Source organism: Oryctolagus cuniculus, chromosome 2 (assembly GCF_964237555.1).
Source record: "Oryctolagus cuniculus chromosome 2, mOryCun1.1, whole genome shotgun sequence".
Classification (NCBI taxonomy): Eukaryota; Metazoa; Chordata; class Mammalia; order Lagomorpha; family Leporidae; genus Oryctolagus; species Oryctolagus cuniculus.
In genome coordinates this window covers 178,554,406-178,572,423 of record NC_091433.1, presented here as the reverse complement: position 1 = coordinate 178,572,423, position 18,018 = coordinate 178,554,406, and the positions used below count along the sequence as shown (strand labels likewise).

Sequence of the window (18,018 nt, the reverse complement as noted above, 5' to 3'; positions counted from 1 at the left end):
CCCCTGTACCCACGTGGGATACCCGGAAGAAGCTCCTGGCTCCTGGGTTTGGCCTAGCTCAGCTCTGGCCTTTTGGGGAATGAATCAATGGATGGAAGATCTCTCTTCCTCTCTGTCTCTCCTCTTTCTGTAACTCTGCCTTTCAAATAAAATGGATAAATCTTTTTTTAAAAAAAAAGATTTTTATTTCTTTGAAAAGTGGATACAGAGAGGAGAGACACATACACACAGATCTTTCATTTGTTGGTTCACTTCCCAAATGGCTGCAATGGCTGGGACTGGGTCAGGCCAAAGCCAGGAGCCAGGAGCTTCTTCCAGGTCTTCCACATGGGTGCAGGGGCCCAAGTACTTGGATCATCTTCCACTGCTTTCCCAGGCCATAGTGAAGAGCTGGATCAGAAGAGAAGCAGACATGAACAGGTGCCCATATGGGATGCCGGGGCCACAGGCAGGGGCTTGACCTACTACACCACAGCACTGGCCCCAGCTATACTTTATTCTTAATGTTCAAAGTCATTTCAAATGAAGTTCTTCTAACTGTTGAGATGTCTGTTCAAGCAGAAGTCTTTCCTGCACAGTTGTCCTGAAAGATGGACAGAGCACAGAACAAATGAGTACTTTTCCAAGTGAGTTCCCTTGGAAAAAAAATTAATGGTTTATTTAAAAATATTACCTGTCATGAGTCATTTGATTTTTTAAAAGATTTATTTATTTGAAAGAGTTATAGAGAGAGAAAGATCTTCCGTCTGCTGGTTCACTCCACAGATGGCCACAACAGCTAGGGCTGGGCCAGGCCAAAGACAGGAGCTTCATCTGAGACTCCCATGTGTGTGACAGGGGCCCAAACACTCTGGCCGTCTTCCACTTCCTTTCCCAGGCCGTTAGTAGGGAGCTGAATCGAAAGTGGAGCAGCAGGGACACCACCTGGCACCTCTATGGGATTTCAGCATTGCAGGCAGCAGCTTTACCCGCTACACCACAGTGCTGGCCCCACCGTTTGATTTTTATACATTATTTTGTGTATTTTATGTTGAAGTGTTCTCTTAAGATGAATACATACAGCAATAGAAATTCTCATGACTTTTAACCTGACATTTTATTAATATACACTTTTTTACTGTTTTGCAGGTAGATGTAAGTATAAAGTTATGGAAAAACGGATTCACAGTCAATGATGATTTCAGAAGTTATTCTGATGGTGCAAGTCAGCAGTTTCTGAACTCCATCAAAAAAGGGTAAACATTCTTTGTAAACGGGTTATTTTCAGCATGTTTCATGTGGAAGAATCCTTTTTGGTGTCCTTTACTTGCTCCTAGTGTGTTGAATATTATATATTATATTATATTATATATATTATATATATTATATATGCCAATATTATATAATCCACCCTGCTGCCCTACTCACACTGAACAGGAATCCTGAGACTGAAAAGTTAAGCAGGAAGGTCCATGTAAGAATAAAGGAATTTGCCGGCGCCGCGGCTCACTAGGCTAATCCTCCACCTTGCGGCACCGGCACACCGGGTTCTAGTCCCGATCGGGGCGCCGGATTCTGTCCCGGTTGCCCCTCTTCCAGGCCAGGTCTCTGCTGTGGCTAGGGAGTGCAGTGGAGGATGGCCCAAGTGCTTGGGCCCTGCACCCCATGGGAGAACAGGAGAAGTACCTGGCTCCTGCCATCGTATCAGCGCGGTGCGCCGGCCGCGGCAGCCATTGGAGGGTGAACCAACGGCAAAGGAAGACCTTTCTCTCTGTCTGTCTCTCTCTCTCTCTCACTGTCCACTCTGCCTGTCAAAAAAAAAAAAAAAAAAAAAAGAATAAAGGAATTTATTTGGGCAACTCACATACAGGATTCCAGAACAGGGTAACAAGTGGTCTGGGCCCAGCTGTAGCAAGGCTTATTCTGCACAGAACAGTAGAAAAAGCAAGGTTTTAGAATAGAAATTATAAGTAAGCTGGAGGTTGGAGTTTGTGTTAACAATAGTAGTCTTGGGGGCTGGTGATATGGCATAGCAGATAAAGCTGCCGTTTCGACACCAATGTTCTATATGGGTGCCAGTTTGAGTCCCAGCTGCTCCACTTCCAATCCAGCTTCCTGCTAATGGACTGAGAAAGCAGTGGAAGATGATCCAAGTACTTGGCTCCTGCACCCATTTGGGAGACCCAGAAAAAGCTCTGAACGCTAGGCTTTGGACCGGCCCAGCTCTGACTGTAACAACAGAAAGCCCTGGGGCTAGCAGGGTGGAGTAGTGAGTAAAACCACCGCCTGTGATGCTGGTGTCCCATATGAGCTCTGGTTCCAGTCCTGGCTGTTATGGGCATTTGGGGAATGAAGCAGCAGGTGAAAGTTCTCTCTCTCTCTCTCGCTCTCTCTCTCTCTGCTGGAGCCCTGTAAGCTCTGCTCTCCTGGAGCTTTTGTTGTTCACAAGAGGCTGTCTGTGGGATACTAGACACAGCATCAAACTGTGGCCAGATCCTACCTGTATTACTTAAATCTCTCTGTTAGCAGAATCAAATGTGAAAACATTTTTAAAAATTGTAATACATTTACTATTTCACCTTTGTCGTTTGCACAGTAAATATGTATTTCACTGAAAAACTAAAATGAGAGCTCTGTTTTTCTAGCACAGTTCTAGTCCTATTTGACCACCTATAAAAAATAACCAAAATGCTGTATTTAGCTGTGAATAGTCATCATAGTTTTTGACTTTTATACTATTTTAGGTGCTGCTATAAAACTCATGCTGGTTATGGATTTATGGTCGTAAAAATTATTTTCTTGGGTTTTAGTATTGTTTTAAATACATTTAGTTAATTATAGGGAATATAATGTACCTTTTATTTCTATATATTCTCCAGGTTATTTTTTTAATATATAGAATGTTTTTCAGAGAAAACTGTAGGAACTTTATCATCTTGTTTCCTTTTCTTCCAAGGGAATTGCCTTCAGAATTACAGGGAGTTTTTGATAAAGAGGAGGTGGATGTGAAAGTTGAAGATAAGAAAAATGAAGTGTGCCTGTCAACAAAGCCTGTGTTCCAGCCATTTTCAGGACAGGGCCACCGACTGGGAAGGTGAGGACGCTTATCATAGGTGGTTTCTGTAAGCAGAGGTGACTAATACTTGTTCCAGCATTCTTTTACCCATGTAGATGACATGTATTACAAAGCTTATTATTTCTCCCACTGGAAATTAGATTTTTTTAAAGATTTATTTGTTTGAAAGAGTTACAGAGAGAGGTAGAGACAGACAGAGAGAGGTCTTCCATCTGCTGGTTCACTCCCCAAATGACCACAACAGCCAGAGCTGGGCCTATCCAGAACCAGGGCCTTCTCCCGTGTCTCCCACATGAGTGCAGGAGCCCAATGACTTGGACCATTCTCTGTTGCTTTCCTAAGCCACGGAGGTGGATCAGAAGTGGAGCAGCTGGGACTCGAGCCAGTACTGCAGGCCGAGGCTTTAACCCACTATACCACAGCACCAGCCCCCAGGAAATGGGATTTTTAATGTTAGTTTTTTATGACTCCTAAGTCATCTTTACCTTAACATATGCCAGTACCACACTGAATAATGATTAGGGCTTATTTGAGTTTTATTTTCAAAAGGATCTGGCTTATTGAGGACAAAGTTGGATAATGAATCATTTACTCTTCTTTGTGCCTACCAGTTGAACTTTGCCAGTAATTCTACAGAGAACATATACTAGTTGTTGAATATCTAAGATTGCCTGCAACATTTTATTCGAGATCAGTATCTGAATTTTGAGATTGAAAAAGCAACAGATTAAACAACCACCTGGAACGCCATCCCAGCTGCTCTAACTTTGAACTAGTTCCCCTGTAAATGTACCTAGGAAAGCAGTGGAAGATGGTCCAGGTACTTGGACCCCTGCCACTTTCAAGAGAGACCTGGATGAAGTTTCTGGCTCCTGGCCCAGACTGGCCATTGCGGCCATTTGGGGAGTGAACCAGCAGATGGAAGATCTCCTTCTCTCTGTCTCTGCCTACCTCTCTCTCTCACTCTGCCTTTCCTTTTTTTTCTTCGAGATTTTATTTTTTTTATTTGAGAGGTAGATTACAGAGAGAAAGGTCCTGTACCTGCTGGTTCACTCTGCAGAGGGCTACAACAGCCAGAGCCAAGCGTATCCAAAGCAAGGAGCCAGGAGCCTCCTCCAGGTCCCCCATGCAGGTGCAGGTGCCTGAGTACCCGGGCCATCCTCTACTGCCCTCCCAGGCCACAGCAGAGAGCTGAATTGGAAGAGGAGGGGCCGGCGCCACGGCTCACTAGGCTAATCCTCCGCCTTGCAGCGCCGGCACACCGGGTTCTAGTCCCAGTCGGGGCGCCGGATTCTGTCCTGGTTGCTCCTCTTCCAGGTGAACTCTTGCTGTGGCCAGGGAGTGCAGTGGAGGATGGCCCAAGTGCTTGGGCCCTGCACCCCATGGGAGACCAGGATAAGTACCTGGCTCCTGCCATCGGATCAGCGTGGTGCGCCGGCCGCAGCACGCCAGCTGCGGCGGCCATTGGAGGGTGAACCAACGGCAAAGGAAGACCTTTCTGTCTGTCTCTCTCACTGTCCACTCTGCCTGTCAAAAAAAAAAAAAAAAAAAAAAGGAAGAGGAGGAGGCAGGGTATGAACCAGCACCCAAACAGGACTCCGGCAACACAGGCAGAAGCCCAGCCCACCACAGCACTGGCCCCACACTGTGCCTTTCAAGTACATGTGTACATATTTCTTTTCTTAAATTAAAATATACCTGATAAAGTTAGTGTCAGTATCGAAAAAATTATGCCTTGTGACACACTATGCAAAGAAATCAGTATGGGGTCATTTTGATTTTCTTAAATTTCATTTTATTTATAAAGATTGGTAAGGTCAATATTCGTGCACACAGACAATTCTGCACATGTCTGAGAATAATTTGGAAACACTTCTTTTTTTCTTTATAACTCAAGGATTAATTTCTGTTGAGAATTTGTAGTTCCTTTTAGAAATGTATGCTGGGCCATACTTAAAGGTAAAAGTTTATATATATATCAGCCGTATAAAATGTTCCATAAAGTACGGTTTACATAATACTGGTAACAATATATCCACCTGGCTTTCTATAAGCTGACAAGTTGGTTGTATATGCATAATTCCATTCAATTCTTAGAACCATCATGTATTACAGACATAACGAATATGAAATCTTTAATTATGACTGAGGAGATAGCTGTAACTTTAAAAATCTTCATAAATGCTTTACTTGATATAAACTTTATATAATAATTAATGATAAAGCTCTGCTCAATGGGAAAACATGTCTCACTTTGCTGTCTGGATTATTTTTTTAGTGCCACACCAAAAATTGTTTCTAAAACAAAGATTCTTGAAGTTGAAAATAAAAGTAATTTGTCTACTGTTCCACTGAACAACTTGGAACCCATCACTAATGTACGGATTTGGTTAGCCAATGGGAAAAGGATTGTCCAGAAATTTAACATTTCTCATAGGTGAGTCTTCTGTTTTCTTGTGTGTTTGTTGTCTTTTTTTTTTCCTAAGTTTAAATGTCATTTCTTTTCAGTCAACAGTGTTTTGTTTGTTTTTTTTTTTTTTTTTTTAAAAGATTTATTTATGGCCAGCGCTGTGGCTCACTAGGCTAATCCTCCGCCTTGCGGCGCCGGCACACCAGGTTCTAGTCCCGGTCGGGGCACCGGATTCTGTCCCGGTTGCCCCTCTTCCAGGCCAGCTCTCTGCTGTGGCCAGGGAGTGCAGTGGAGGATGGCCCAAGTGCTTGGGCCCTGCACCTCATGGGAGACCAGGAGAAGCACCTGGCTCCTGGCTTCAGATCAGCATGGTGCGCTGGCCATAGTGCGCCGGCTGTGGCAGCCATTGGAGGGTGAACCAAGGGCAAAGGAAGACCTTTCTCTCTCTCTCTCACTGTCCACTCTGCCTGTCAAAAAAAAAAAAAAAAGATTTATTTATTTAAAATGCAGAATTAGAGTGATCGTCTATCTGCTGGTTCATTCCCCAAGTGGCCTCAGTGGCTGGGGCTGGGCCAGGCTGAAGTCAGGAGCCAGGAACTCTATCCACATCTCCCATGTGGGTGGCAGGGGCACAAGCATGTAGGCTTTGTGGTGCTGCTTATCTAGGCCCATGAGCAGGGAGCTGGATCAAAAATGGAACAAATGGGATTTGATCTGACATGGGATACCAGTGTTGCAGACAGTGGCTTAACCCACTGTGCCACTGTGCCACAACTCTGACCCACAACAGTGGTTTTTAACAGTTAACCAAGGATTTTATTAATAAATAGTTCTCAGGGCCAGTGTTTATTTTGGGTTTTGATAATCCATCAAACTACAATTTGAAAAATGCCCTCCATGAAAAAAGTGAAAATATGGTGTTCGTTTTGTGTTTCCACTCTTTTAAGGCTCTTTTAGCAACTTCTGTAGGAGGGCTACTTCATCAGTGATCACAACTGAGCAACTGAGACTCCTCTTACAATATCTTTTCTTTTTTTTTTTTTTTTTTTTTTTTGGACAGGCAGAGTGGACAGTGAGAGAGAGAGACAGAGAGAAAGGTCTTCCTTTGCCGTTGGTTCACCCTCCAATGGCTGCCGCAGCCGGCGCACTATGGCCAGCGCACCATGCTGATCTGAAGCCAGGAGCCAGGTGCTTCTCCTGGTCTCCCATGGGGTGCAGGGCCCAAGCACTTGGGCCACCCTCCACTGCACTCCCTGGCCACAGCAGAGAGCTGGCCTGGAAGAGGGGCAACCGGGACAGAATCCGGTGCCCCGACCGGGACTAGAACCCAGTGTGCCAGCGCTGCAGGCAGAGGATTAGCCTATTGAGCCATGGCGCTGGCCACAATATCTTTTTAAACTCTGAGTCCTTAGTTGCCCTTTACGTTCCTTTGGTTTGTCTGGTTTTATTGTTATCTTCAAAGACCAGCTTTCCACTAAGTTGATTCACTATCGTTTTTATTTCTACTCTTGTCATTGTAACATTCTTCTTCCTACTTATTTTCTTCTCTTTAAAAATTCAGTATTCAGGCTGTGGTAAAAATAACTTTTTATATAGATGGGCCTGCGTTTCCTTATCATCTTTTGGAAGTTAAATTACTGGACCAAAGAATGTGAACATATTTAAAAGCCTTGGAGTCAGCACTGTGGCACTGCAGCCAACATCTCATATGGGCACCAGTTCAAGTCCCAGCTGCTCCAGTTGAGATCTACTTCCTGTTAATGTGCTTGGGAACGCAGTGGAAGATAGCTGAAGTGCTTGGTCTGCTGTACACACGTGGGAGACCCAGAAGAGGCTCCTAGCTTCGAATTGACCCAACTCCGACCATTGTGGCCATTTGTAAACCAGTGGTTGGAAGATTTCTCTCTCTCTCTCTCTCTCCCTCTCTCTCTCTGTCTCTCTCTCTCTCTCTGAAACTCTGCCTTTCAGATACGTAAATAAATCTTTAAAAGCCTTTACTCAGGGTAGTCATTAAGCCTAGCACTGAAGACACCACTTGAGGTACCCATATCCCACTTTGGAGTGCCAGAGTTCATCTCCCAGCTCCAGCCTCCCACTTCCTACAGACCATAGGAGGCAGCAGTGCTGGCTTCAGTAACTGGGTTCCTGCCACCACATAAGAGACCTGGATTGCATTCTGAGCTCTGAGCTTTGTCCTCATTATGGGCATTTAGAAAAACCAACAAATGGGTGCTCTGTCCTTCAAATAATTTTTTTTTTAATTCTAAAAACCTTTACATGTTGTATTAAGTTTGATTTTATCTGTTTCCTCAGTACTTGATTCATTTTGGTCATATTTTCTAATTTAATACATAAATATAGAATGGCTTTTTACAATTTTTTCCTGTTTGTATCATTTCCATTTTGTTGTTGTTTGTTATCATCATGGCTACGTGAGCTTTTAGGTTTAATTTTCTTTTTTTTAAAGATTTATTTTATTTATTTGAAAGAGTTACAGAGAGAGGTAGAGACAGAGAGAGGTCTTCCATTCGCTGGTTGACTCCCTAGATGGCTGCAACGGCTGGAGCTGCGCCGATCTGAAGCCAGGAGCTTCTTCCGGGTCTCCCACACGGGTGCAGAGGTCCAAGGACTTGAGCCATCTTCCACTGCTTTCTCAGGCCACAGCAGAGAGCTGGTTCAGAAGAGGAGCAGCCGGCACTAGAATTGGCGCCCATATGGGATGCTGGCACTTCAGGCCAGGGTGTTAACCCACAGTGCTGGCCCCTAGGTTTAATTTTCATTCATCCAAAATTTATTTTATAGTAGTAGGCACTTTTCTAGGCACTAGGCATATTGCTGTGACCAAAAATAAAAATGCTTGCTTTTGTGTAATTTTGTTAGGAAATACAGAAAATAAACAGAATCAGTAAGTAATATAGTATTTTGGAAGATACATGCTACTGAAAAATATAAACTAGAGACAGTAATAGTTAGTATGAGATTCCAGCTAGGGTGTAGAGGGTAGATGAATTCTTAATGATTATTTGTTTAAAATCATTTTAATAATTTTTTTAATATTAATTTGAAAGAGAGAAAGGGAGAGACAGAGAGAGAGAAATCTTCCATCTACTGGTTCACTCCCCAAATGGCTGCAAAGGCTGGGACTGGGCCAGGCTAAAGCCAGGAGCCTGAACCTCCATCCAGGTCTCCCATGTGGGTGCAGAAGCCCAAGGACTTGGGCCATCTTCCACTGCTTTTCCAGGTACATTATCAGGAACCTAGATCAGAAGTGGAGCAATAGGAGTTAAATTGGTACCCATATGGTATTATGGCATTGTAGACAGAGGCTTAACCCGCTGTACCACAACACTGGCCCCCTTAATGACTTTTAATGTATCTTGAAGACGACATCTTTAAAACTGCATTTTTTAGTAACCATGTTAAACCAATTACTTTGCCTAAACTTTGTAATGATCATTGCTTATAGTCAGCTCCTTCATTCACCTACTTAACAAATATTAAAGTTCTTATTTTTTAGTCAACTGGAAAATATTTCAGAGTGAACTTGTATACAGGGAAACACAAATGTTTACTTCGCCCGTGTACAGCTTGGATATAAGAATGTTTGATTTCTGATTTTTGCTGATGCTTCTTTAGATGTTTCTTCAATTTATTTTTATGATTTATTTGTTTATTTTATTTGAAAGGTAGAGAAATAGAGGGGGAGAGAGAATGAGGTCTTCCATCTACTGGTTTGCCCCCCGAAAGACTACAATAGCGGGGGCTGAGCCAGGCTGAAACCAGGAGGCAGGAGCTCCATCCACGTCTCCCATATGGGTGGCAGGGACTGCTTCCCAGGTGCATTAGCAGGGAGCTGGATTAGAAATGGAGCAGCCAGCACTAAAGCCATACTCCAACATAGGGTACAGGTGCCCCAAGTGATGGTTCAACCCATTGCCTCTTTTCATTTTCTTATGATGTTGAGAGTTACAGAATATTCTTAGAATTAGCTTATTTTGTTGGTTTTTGTTTGTCATCTCATATATGAAACTTGGGAAGGAGGTCTTGGTGTTTGAAGGAGTTTCCTTTATTTTTAAAGATTTATTTATTTATTTGAAAGTTAGAATTACTTAGAGATCTTTCATCTGCTGGCTCATTCCCCAAATGGCCACAATGGCCAGGACTGGGCCAGGTCAAAGCCGGGTGCTTCATCCTGGTCTCCCTCATGAGTGCAGGGGCCCAAGCACTTGGGCCATCTTTTACTGCCTTCCCAGGCACATTAGCAGGGGGCTGGATCGGAAGTGGAGCAGCTGGGACACAAACTGGCATCCATATAGGATGCAGGCACTGCAGACAGTGGCTTAGCTGGCTGCACCACAGCACCCATCCCAGAATTTCCTTTATTCTTGAAATGCAGATGTGCTGAGCCTGTTACCTTCCTGTCTCCGTGGGCATAGTTTGTTCACTCCCCCATTCTTCATCCCTCATCCGTAATAGCTTCATTCATCCAACCTTCCCAGCTATTCTCTCTGTTCAGACTATATTCAAATGCTTCCACCTCCAGGAATCTTTCCTTCATTCCTTTCATCTTTGTTTTCTTGCTTTTTGTATTTATATCCATTAACTTAAGCTTTGACCTTCAGTTATCCAGTTTCTGTTACAAATGTACAGGACCAAGTCATAGACTTTTCTGGGTAACTTTTCAGGTTTAATAGTGGTATATGGCCAGCGCCGCAGCTCACTAGGCTAATCCTCTGCCTTGCGGCGCCTGCACACCAGGTTCTAGTCCCGGTCAGGGCACCGGATTCTGTCCCGGTTGCCCCTCTTCCAGGCCAGCTCTCTGCTGTGGCCTGGGAGTGCAGTGGAGGATGGCCCAAGTGCTTGGGCCCTGCACCCACATGGGAGACCAGGATAAGTACCTGACTCCTGCCATCAGATCAGCACGGTGCGCCGGCCACAGTGCGCCGGCCGCGGCGGCCATTGGAGGGTGAACCAACCGCAAAAGGAAGACCTTTCTCTCTGTCTCTCTCTCTCTCTCTCTCACTGACCACTCTGCCTGTCAAAAAAAAAAAAAAAAAATAGTGGTATATGGTGAACTGACTGAATGGAAGAATACTGTCTTAAGTGATAAACCATATTTCATTATTTTTAGTTGCACTTTTTTACATTTTAGCATTTCTGAATTGGGGTGCATTCTGTAATCCATTGTTTTCCATGTGGCAATCATGAGACAGTTGCCTTTGCCTTAGTCTCTGGCTCCAAACATACATAATGTGTGTCAGCTGAAGGAAAGACCACCCCTGAGACAGAAGTGGAATAAGTGAAATTCTTTCCAACATACGGAGCATGGGTATTATATGGAAAAACATGTGCATTGGTGACTGAACCAAGATGGTTTAGAGGATCTGAGTCTGAGTAGCATTTCTGTTAGGAAGAGTCACCTTATTTTATCCTACTTATATTCTCCATTTTCTGAAATCACATGCATGATTTGATAAATGTTTATGTGAAAATAATCCTAAAAGTACTCTTTCAATAAATATAAAAATTCTAAATTTTAGAAAAATATTTTGCCACATCTTGGAATTTAAAAAAAATTTAGGAGGCCAGCATTGTGGCACAGGAAGTTTAGCTATTGTCTGTGATGCTGGCATCCCGACGAGCGACTGTACCAGTCCCTGCTGCTCTGCTTCCTGTCCAGCTCCCTGCTCATGCTTGTTGGAAAAGCAGTGGAAGACAGCCCAGGTGCTTGGGCCCTGCCACCCACTTGGGAGACCATCTGGGGAGTGAACCAGCGGCTGGAGGATCTTTCTCCCTCTCTTTCCTTCTCTCTCTCTCTCTCCTTCTCTCTCTCTCTCTAGCTCTGCCTTTCAAATAAATAAAAGAAATCTTTAAAAGAGAAAGAGAAACAACCTATATCTGTATGGGAACATGCTTTGAACATTTCCTTCCTTTCCCTCCCTCCCTCCCTCCCTCCCTCCCTCTCTCCCTCTCCCCCTCTCCCCCTCTCCCCCTCTCCCCCCTCCCTCCTTCCCTCCCTCTCTCCCTCTCTCCCTCTCCCCCTCTCCCCCCTCCCCCTCTCCCCCTCTCCCCCTCTTCCCCTCCCTCCCTCCCTCTCTCTCTCTTCTTTTAAATCTCCCATGTGGTGGCTGGGACCCAAGTATTTGGGCCATCTTTGCAGCTTTTTCCATGCCATTAGCAGGGAGCTGGATCAATAGTGGAACAGCCAGGACTTCAACCTGCGCCCATATGGGATGCCAGCATTACAGGTGGCAGCTTTACCCACTACACCACAACGCCATTCCCCGATCATGCTTTGGATCATTTCTTTTTCTTTTTCTTTTTTTTTCTTTTCTTTTCTTTTCTTTTTCCTTTTCTTTTCTTTTCTTTTCTGTCTGTCTTTCTTTCTTTCTTTCTTTCTTTTTATTTATTTATTTATTTATTTATTTATTTTGATAGGCAGAGTGGACAGAGAGAGAGACAGAGAGAAAGGTCTTCCTGGAGCCAAGTGCTTCTCCTGGTCTCCCTTGCGGGTGCAGGGTCCAAGGACTTTGACCATCCTCCACTGCCTTCCCGGGCCACAACAGAGAGCTGGACTGGAAGAGGAACAACTGGGACAGAATCCTGCGCCCCGACCGGGATTAGAACCCAGGGTGCCAGCGCTGCAGGCGGAGGATTAGCCTATTGAGCCGCGGCGCTGGCCTTTCTTTTCTTTTTTTAAGATTTAATTTTTTTGAGAGGTAGAGTTACAGTGAGAGGGAGAGACACAGAGGAAGGAGTCATCCATGGGTTGACTCCCCAAATGGCTGCAATGGCTGAAGCTGAGCCAATCCGAAATCATGAGCAAGGAGCTTCTTCTGGATTTCCCACACGGGTGCAGAAACTTGGGCCATCTTCCACTGCTTTCCCAGGGCATAGCAGAGAGCTGGATCAGAATAGTAGCAGCCAGGATTAGAAACGGTACCCATATAGGATGCCAGCACCACACTGCGCCACAGTGCCGGCCCAGATTGGACCATTTCTGTTCCAAACAGAGGTAGCTATGTAGATACAGAAACTTTCTGCTATAGAAGATCTCAGATATATGCAGTGGTACTTAAAAATGTTTGTAGAAAATAGAATTAAGAGGGCCGGCGCCGTGGCTCAATAGGCTAATCCTCCACCTTGCGGCGCCGGCACACCGGGTTCTAGTCCCGGTCGGGGCGCCAGATTCTGTCCCGGTTGCCCCTCTTCCAGGCCAGCTCTCTGCTGTGGCCAGGGAGTGCAGTGGAGGATGGCCCAGGTGCTTGGGCCCTGCACCCCATGGGAGACCAGGAAAAGCACCTGGCTCCTGGCTCCTGCCATCGGATCAGCGCGGTGCGCCGGCTGCAGCGGCGGCCATTGGAGGGTGAACCAACGGCAAAGGAAGACCTTTCTCTGTCTCTCTCTCACTGTCCACTCTGCCTGTCAAAAAAAAAAAAAAAAAAATAGAATTAAGAAATAAACTTATTTAGGTGCAAAGAGTAAAAATCCATGCATATTTTTTTCAAAATAGCATTTTTCATGAACTTCTTGCAGATCTCTTATGTGCATGGACTTTGATATTTGTATTCCGTTTTTCACACTTTTGGAAGTCCCTTCATATGAAAGCAAAGAGAATGTGTCATGATTGGTCATCACTCAGTTCCTGCTGAGCCATCTTTAAGCAGACCCAGGCTTCATAATAGTTTTTTTTTTTTAATTTATTTATTTTTATTTTTTGACAGGCAGAGTGGACAGTGAGAGAGAGAGAGAGAGAAAGGTCTTCCTTTTGCCGTTGGTTCACCCTCCAATGGCCGCCGCGGCTGGCGAGCTGCGGCCAGCGCACCGCGCTGATCCGATGGCAGGAGCCAGGTGCTTCTCCTGGTCTCCCATGGGGTGCAGGGCCCAAGCACTTGGGCCATCCTCCACTGTACTCCCGGGCTACAGCAGAGAGCTGGCCTGGAAGAGGGGCAACCGGGACAGAATCCGGCGCCCCGATCGGGACTAGAACCCGGTGTGCCGGCGCCGCAAGGCAGAGGATTAGTCTAGTGAGCCGCAGCACCGGCTCATAATAGTTTTATATGCAGATATTTCAGTGAATGTAAAAGATGAGAGAGCTTCAACGTAGCCCCTCATGATTGATTAATTCCACACTCATCAAGTGTCTAGGTACCAACCTTTAAAAAGATGGCCCGAAGATCAGTTATGTCGTAATTTGATTATTCTATGTGTTAACATATCCTGATACCTTCACAGGTTGTTAATACCTTTAATTAATTAATTCACATTCCCACAAAATTACATGAATAGTCTGTGCTGTTTTGCAGGGTAAGCCACATCAAAGACTTCATCGAGAAATACCAAGGATCTCAGAGAAGTCCTCCTTTTTCCCTGGCAACAGCTCTTCCCTTCCTCAGATCACTCGATGAAACGCTTACACTGGAAGAAGCAGATCTGCAGAATGCTGTCATTATTCAAAGACTCCAAAAAACTGTGGAACCCTTTAGAGAACTTCCATAGTGTTGGATTTTGATAGACTGAGTGGAAAATTTTCAGAGAAACGATGGTTGTAAGTGGGCATGCAAACCAAAGTGGAGAAAAAGAAAAGTCAGATTTGCTGGACTTTTGGGTTGAGCACTGTTTGACTCTCTTAATGAGAAGATGTTTAAATAAGTGCAAGTTAGGAAAGTAACATATGACTGGAAACTAGATTCAGTGTATTTTCCCGGAGGCTACTCAGAAAGAAAAATACATGTATTTTCTAATACCAATTCATCAACATAAGATATATTAAATAGCTGTATTAGTTAGAATCTTAAGACAGTATAAATTAGCAGATAGGCTCACAGCATGTCATTTAAACATCACTCCCAAATAGCAGGGATTTATTTAAATGTTAGCTGTTTCAGAGTTTTTAAATGGCAATATGTAAAAAAAAATTATGTAGGTCAGGCTGAAAGCATCAGGGTAATTATTTCATAACTTAGATATAATCAAGACTGAAAGGACCTGCTTTCTACCACACCTGTGCCTACACATCATCAAAGTGTTCTCAGTTTTCATTCTGTAATGGCAGGATATACTCACATACTAATTTGGCAGCAGTATCTAAGATATATTTTCATTTAAGGAGAAAATTGTATAGCTTAGTATAATGTCAGTACTAATCTGCTTACTAAAATTTCTACATTTTCCTAAAACTTGTTTTTTAAAGTTTTCCCTCCAGAAACCCTACTTCATCCCCTATTTTCTTTTCTGTCAAAAATTAGGGATTTATTTTTATCGAAAATTTGGGATTAGTCATTCATTCACCAGCATTCAGAATCTAATGCCTATATGGTCACATTACTAATTAATGAGTATTTTTAAAATGTGCCACATAGAGTGTGGTTTTCTATTTCATACATCCCAGCCAATCTGTGTATACATTAAAGGATTGTTTATTATGTTCTGATGTCACCAAGGAAAACATGCTTTGTATCTTAGATTTTTTTAACTAAAGCCAGTAAGACTTTATTTCACCTTCAAGATTAAATCCCCTTGCCTGAAAATAAGTCTAAAAAGCTTTTGTGCAAATTATCTGTTAATTCAAATTTAAATTTAATGAAGTGTACATTGAGTGTGCCAATGAACTAAGTAGCCTGCATCAACTAAATGAGTGCTAAAAGCCACAGTTCTCAAAATTTTTGGTCTCAAAACCTTTTATTTATGTGTGTTCAAATATATATATATATATATATATATATATATATATATAATTAAACAAAAGTATAAAATATCTATTTTAAAATAACCTGCAAAAGAAAAATAATTAGTAAAGTGGCAGTCCATTTTTGCAAATATCTTTTCTGTTTGACATAAAAAAGATTTGTATGTCTGCTTCTACATTCAATCTGTTGGGATCACACGTCATATAGCCTCTAAAAAACACTGTACACTCATGAGTGACTAAAACAGAGGGAAATGATGCCTTAGTATTATTATGAAAGTAATCTTGAGTGGTTCTCAGGAACCCCCAGGATCCCTTGCCCACACGTTGAGGATCAGCCCCAAAGCCCAGTGGTTCACAGCACTTCCCACCTAGCCCTGTCCCTGGGATAGTTCCCAGTGGTTCACAGTGCTTCTCAAGCCTTAGCTCTTCCTACTTCCAGCCAGCCCTGTCCTGGGGTAGGTCCCAGGTCTCCGCACTTGTGATCCTGAGTGAGGTGTGTGGTGCAGGAACCACTCTTCAGGAAATCCTGTGCTGAGCTGCTTGGGCCAGAAACTAAATCCTGTTTGTTGGACCTCTTAGGTTTTATCCTTGTCCCCCAGTGTGCTTTTAGACACTAAACGTGGCATAACCTGTGTTTATGTCCTGTAGCATAAACGAGACAAAGCTGGAACACTTGAATGAGGTTTTTAGCAAAGACTCAGGAATAACAAAAGGGAATATATTCATGACTAGGCGAACTGGCTTATATCTTCTTTTGCACTGTTTTAAGAATGCTTCCTTTCCCAACTGCCAGCTGTGCGTGTGGCAGAGGGGTCTTCTTAGAGAAAGGGGGAGGACGAAGGAAGGCCCTTTCCTGTCCTCTGTCGCCCTCAGGAAGGGACAGGTACATAACCGAAAGGAAGTATTTACTGTCGGTACTGTTTACACAGCAATGCTACTGCCCTCTCAGTGGCGAAACAAAAATGATGACGTTCTGTAAAATAGGAGAGGATGGTGGAAATCAGTGAACTTCCAGACCTAGGAAATATGATTGCTGATATATGTTCAGGATCTGTAAGAAAGTGTTTCATTCCGTCTTTTATGAGACATTTTCATCTGCATAGTTCTAATCAGTACAGGAGTCCTCATTTGTTTTTGTGGGGGCCTCTCACTGAGACTGTGTCTTGTGTACCTTTGGGAGAGCCTCCGGCTTGTGATTATTTACAAAGACACGTGGGAGGTGCTCTCGTGTGGACCTGGAAATATGCCCAGTGAGAGATTCCTACAGAGAAAGATGCATCTTAGCAATAAACCTTCATTTCTTTTAAACTGTGAAAACTTTTCATTAATATGAATCATAATCTCCAAGGTTTTCTAAAGTAATAATCATGTGATAACGCTTTCCACTTGAAAGTTTCCAAGTTGTAAATTAAATGTGTAGCATACTCACAACAGATTCACTTTGAAAAATGTAAACTGAATTTGCCAAGGAAAGTAAGCAAATGTCTTAGGTGGGGAAGATGGTTTTTGACCAAACGGTTGTTTCAAAATCATCATCAGTTCTTTCAGAGTGTTTGCTAGAGCTGATATATAGAGACCCACTCTTTGATTTTACAATTTCTGGTTTAGTGGCTAAATTGCCGTGTATTATCAAGGTTAAAAAGCAGTCTTACTCTACATCTCTCATTCAGAGTCTTGTCCTGACGTTTTCAGTGTGTCGATAATGTTTTCATTTATTTCAGTGCCTTAAAGTATTTTGAAGTCTTTAGCTAATGGTTTAAGAGCTGTTCCCCTCAGGATGAAATACTGTCCATTTAAGAGGTCTGTGAAATCATTTATGCTTGTTAGAAAGTCATTACATGTGAATGCATCTCTCACTTCTTTCTGGCAAAGTCATTCAATTGGAAAGTCAACATTTATTTGGTGCCTTTGTGTTAGCCAGTATGACTTTAATTTAACACCAAGAAATATAAAAGATAAGATATTTTTAATAGCAACTCCATAATGTTCTTTGTGTTTTGAAGTAGTGTGAAGAGTCTTTAGGTGAGTTTTACTCCTTTGTTCTTTGCCTTGATACAAACCATTAAGTGAGAAACTGCTCACCACTCTAAATCCTTAAACAAAAGTGGCTTATTCAGCATGTTAATATTTGCCTTTTTGTCTTTTGTTTTAAATGTATTAATGTATTATTTTGGACACAAATAATTCATATCAACAATGATTAAATGCAGATATGCTAACACGCTCTTTAAGTCACCTCTCACGGAGCGGTTCAGAGGCAGTCACTGCAGGCTGGGCGTCCCGGGGGAAGCACAGACGTCGCTGCGCACCAGCATCGCGCCGCACGCGACCTCATGTGACTGGGCCACGATGAGAGTGCACGTGTGCGAAAAATACTGCATAAAGTTACTTTCAGGCTGTATGTGTAAGGTATATCTGGAACATACATGATTCTCATGCTTAGATTTCTCATTGTTCAATCACCAAAAGCTAAAAAAAAAAAAAAAAAAAAAAATCCCAGATTTAAAACACTGTGGGCCCAGGCATTTCCGACAAGGACGACTCAGCCCATGTTTTGGTGTGTATCCTTTCAGTTGTTTCTCAGCGCACTGATCGTTGGTTTTGTTTTCATTAAAAGGCAACTGTGTTGGTTAATTTAATCCTGCTATTTGAAATATGATGTATTTCTTTTATTAGGAATTGCCTGAAGAACATACTACCACTTTAAGTAGAATAATAGCTATTGTGGGGAAGTGCCCTTATTTTAATATTTCTATGAAAAATGAATTTTTTTACCTCCTCCTTTTCAAAATGAAGATTGTGATACGACAGAGTACGAGCACAGGGGACAAAGTGTTTCCAGATCTGATGAAAGTGCACGCA

At 43.0% G+C, this 18,018-nt stretch overlaps 1 protein-coding gene across 1 annotated transcript in view; it reads left to right on the top strand.

Annotated features, from left to right (window-relative positions):
* UBXN2A (UBX domain protein 2A) overlaps positions 1-17,795 on the top strand; it is a 55,196-nt gene extending 37,401 nt beyond the window's left edge. The window contains exons 4-7 of the mRNA XM_008254795.4: positions 1,129-1,235; positions 2,936-3,073; positions 5,334-5,492; positions 13,772-17,795. Coding sequence (XP_008253017.1) covers positions 1,129-1,235; positions 2,936-3,073; positions 5,334-5,492; positions 13,772-13,964 — 597 coding nt within the window. The 3' untranslated portion in view covers positions 13,965-17,795. The remainder of the gene's footprint in view (positions 1-1,128; positions 1,236-2,935; positions 3,074-5,333; positions 5,493-13,771) is intronic.
* The last annotated feature ends 223 nt before the right edge of the window (positions 17,796-18,018 follow it).